The sequence below is a fragment of the Entamoeba invadens genome, assembly GCF_000330505.1.
Source record: "Entamoeba invadens IP1 unplaced genomic scaffold scaff_1105074724509, whole genome shotgun sequence".
Classification (NCBI taxonomy): Eukaryota; Evosea; order Mastigamoebida; family Endamoebidae; genus Entamoeba; species Entamoeba invadens.
This window is the reverse complement of record NW_004191926.1, coordinates 13,727-14,593: the sequence shown is the minus strand read 5'-3', so window position 1 is coordinate 14,593 and position 867 is coordinate 13,727. Positions and strand designations below refer to the sequence as shown.

Genomic DNA, 867 nt, shown 5'->3' with positions numbered 1-867 from the left:
CATAATGTCGTTGCATCCAACACATCCTTCCCATCTTTGATTGCATTCAACGCACACTTTGTTTGACAGTGTCGAGTTATCGCCACACACATAACATTCACTCTCAGAACAAAGTGAGCATTTTGAAAATTTGTTGTTGCACTTCACACATAAATTTTTGGTAGAGTCGAGATAATATCCTTCGGAACACTGACTGCAAATGTTGTTTGAACAGAGTGTGCATCCTTCATTGAAATCTCCACATTTTTGTGTTGTTTTATTGATCAACTGATACCCATTTTCACATTTTTTACACCCACTATTTCTATCACATTCCAAGCAATTTTCTCCAAATTTGTCTGAACACACTGGTCGTTAATTATTAAAATTAAACAAATAAAAACAAACATAAACATGGTGATTTATCTCCACTTTGAAGATAATAACCTGGTACACACCCATTGCATTTGTTTGCACCACCATTACAACTTGTACACGAGTCATTACAAGCTAATCATGAGTTGGTTCATTTGTAATAAAAACAAACCAACACAACGCCAGTTCTGAGAGGTACATCCTGCACTACAGGCAGAACAAGCGCCTTCCCAACCTATTTTACAGTAGCACTCTATCGAACTCACAAACACCGAGAAATTTAAAATAATAATAACAGAAATAATAATCTTCATTATTATAATAATTGAGATTTCAACACAAAATTATATAAAATTAATATGTTCTTACAGAAACATTTTGTTTATGAATGTTTCCAAAATTCCAAATCTTTTGTTTGAAAACAATATATCCATATTATTTCGTATTTCATTAATAATGATTTATTATATTGTTAAATTTGAATATTTAAACCAATTTGAAAATGTTATCTAA

At 31.4% G+C, this 867-nt stretch overlaps 1 protein-coding gene across 1 annotated transcript; it reads right to left on the bottom strand.

Annotated features, from left to right (window-relative positions):
• Window positions 1-2: 2 nt before the first annotated feature.
• Window positions 3-555, bottom strand: EIN_305060 (pro protein convertase subtilisin/kexintype 5 precursor, putative; the record flags this gene model as incomplete). Its single annotated transcript, XM_004185988.1, has 3 exons — window positions 3-347; window positions 388-489; window positions 531-555. Coding segments are annotated over 3 exons (472 nt in total), but the record flags the coding sequence as incomplete, so codon positions are not given.
• Window positions 556-867: the final 312 nt, after the last annotated feature.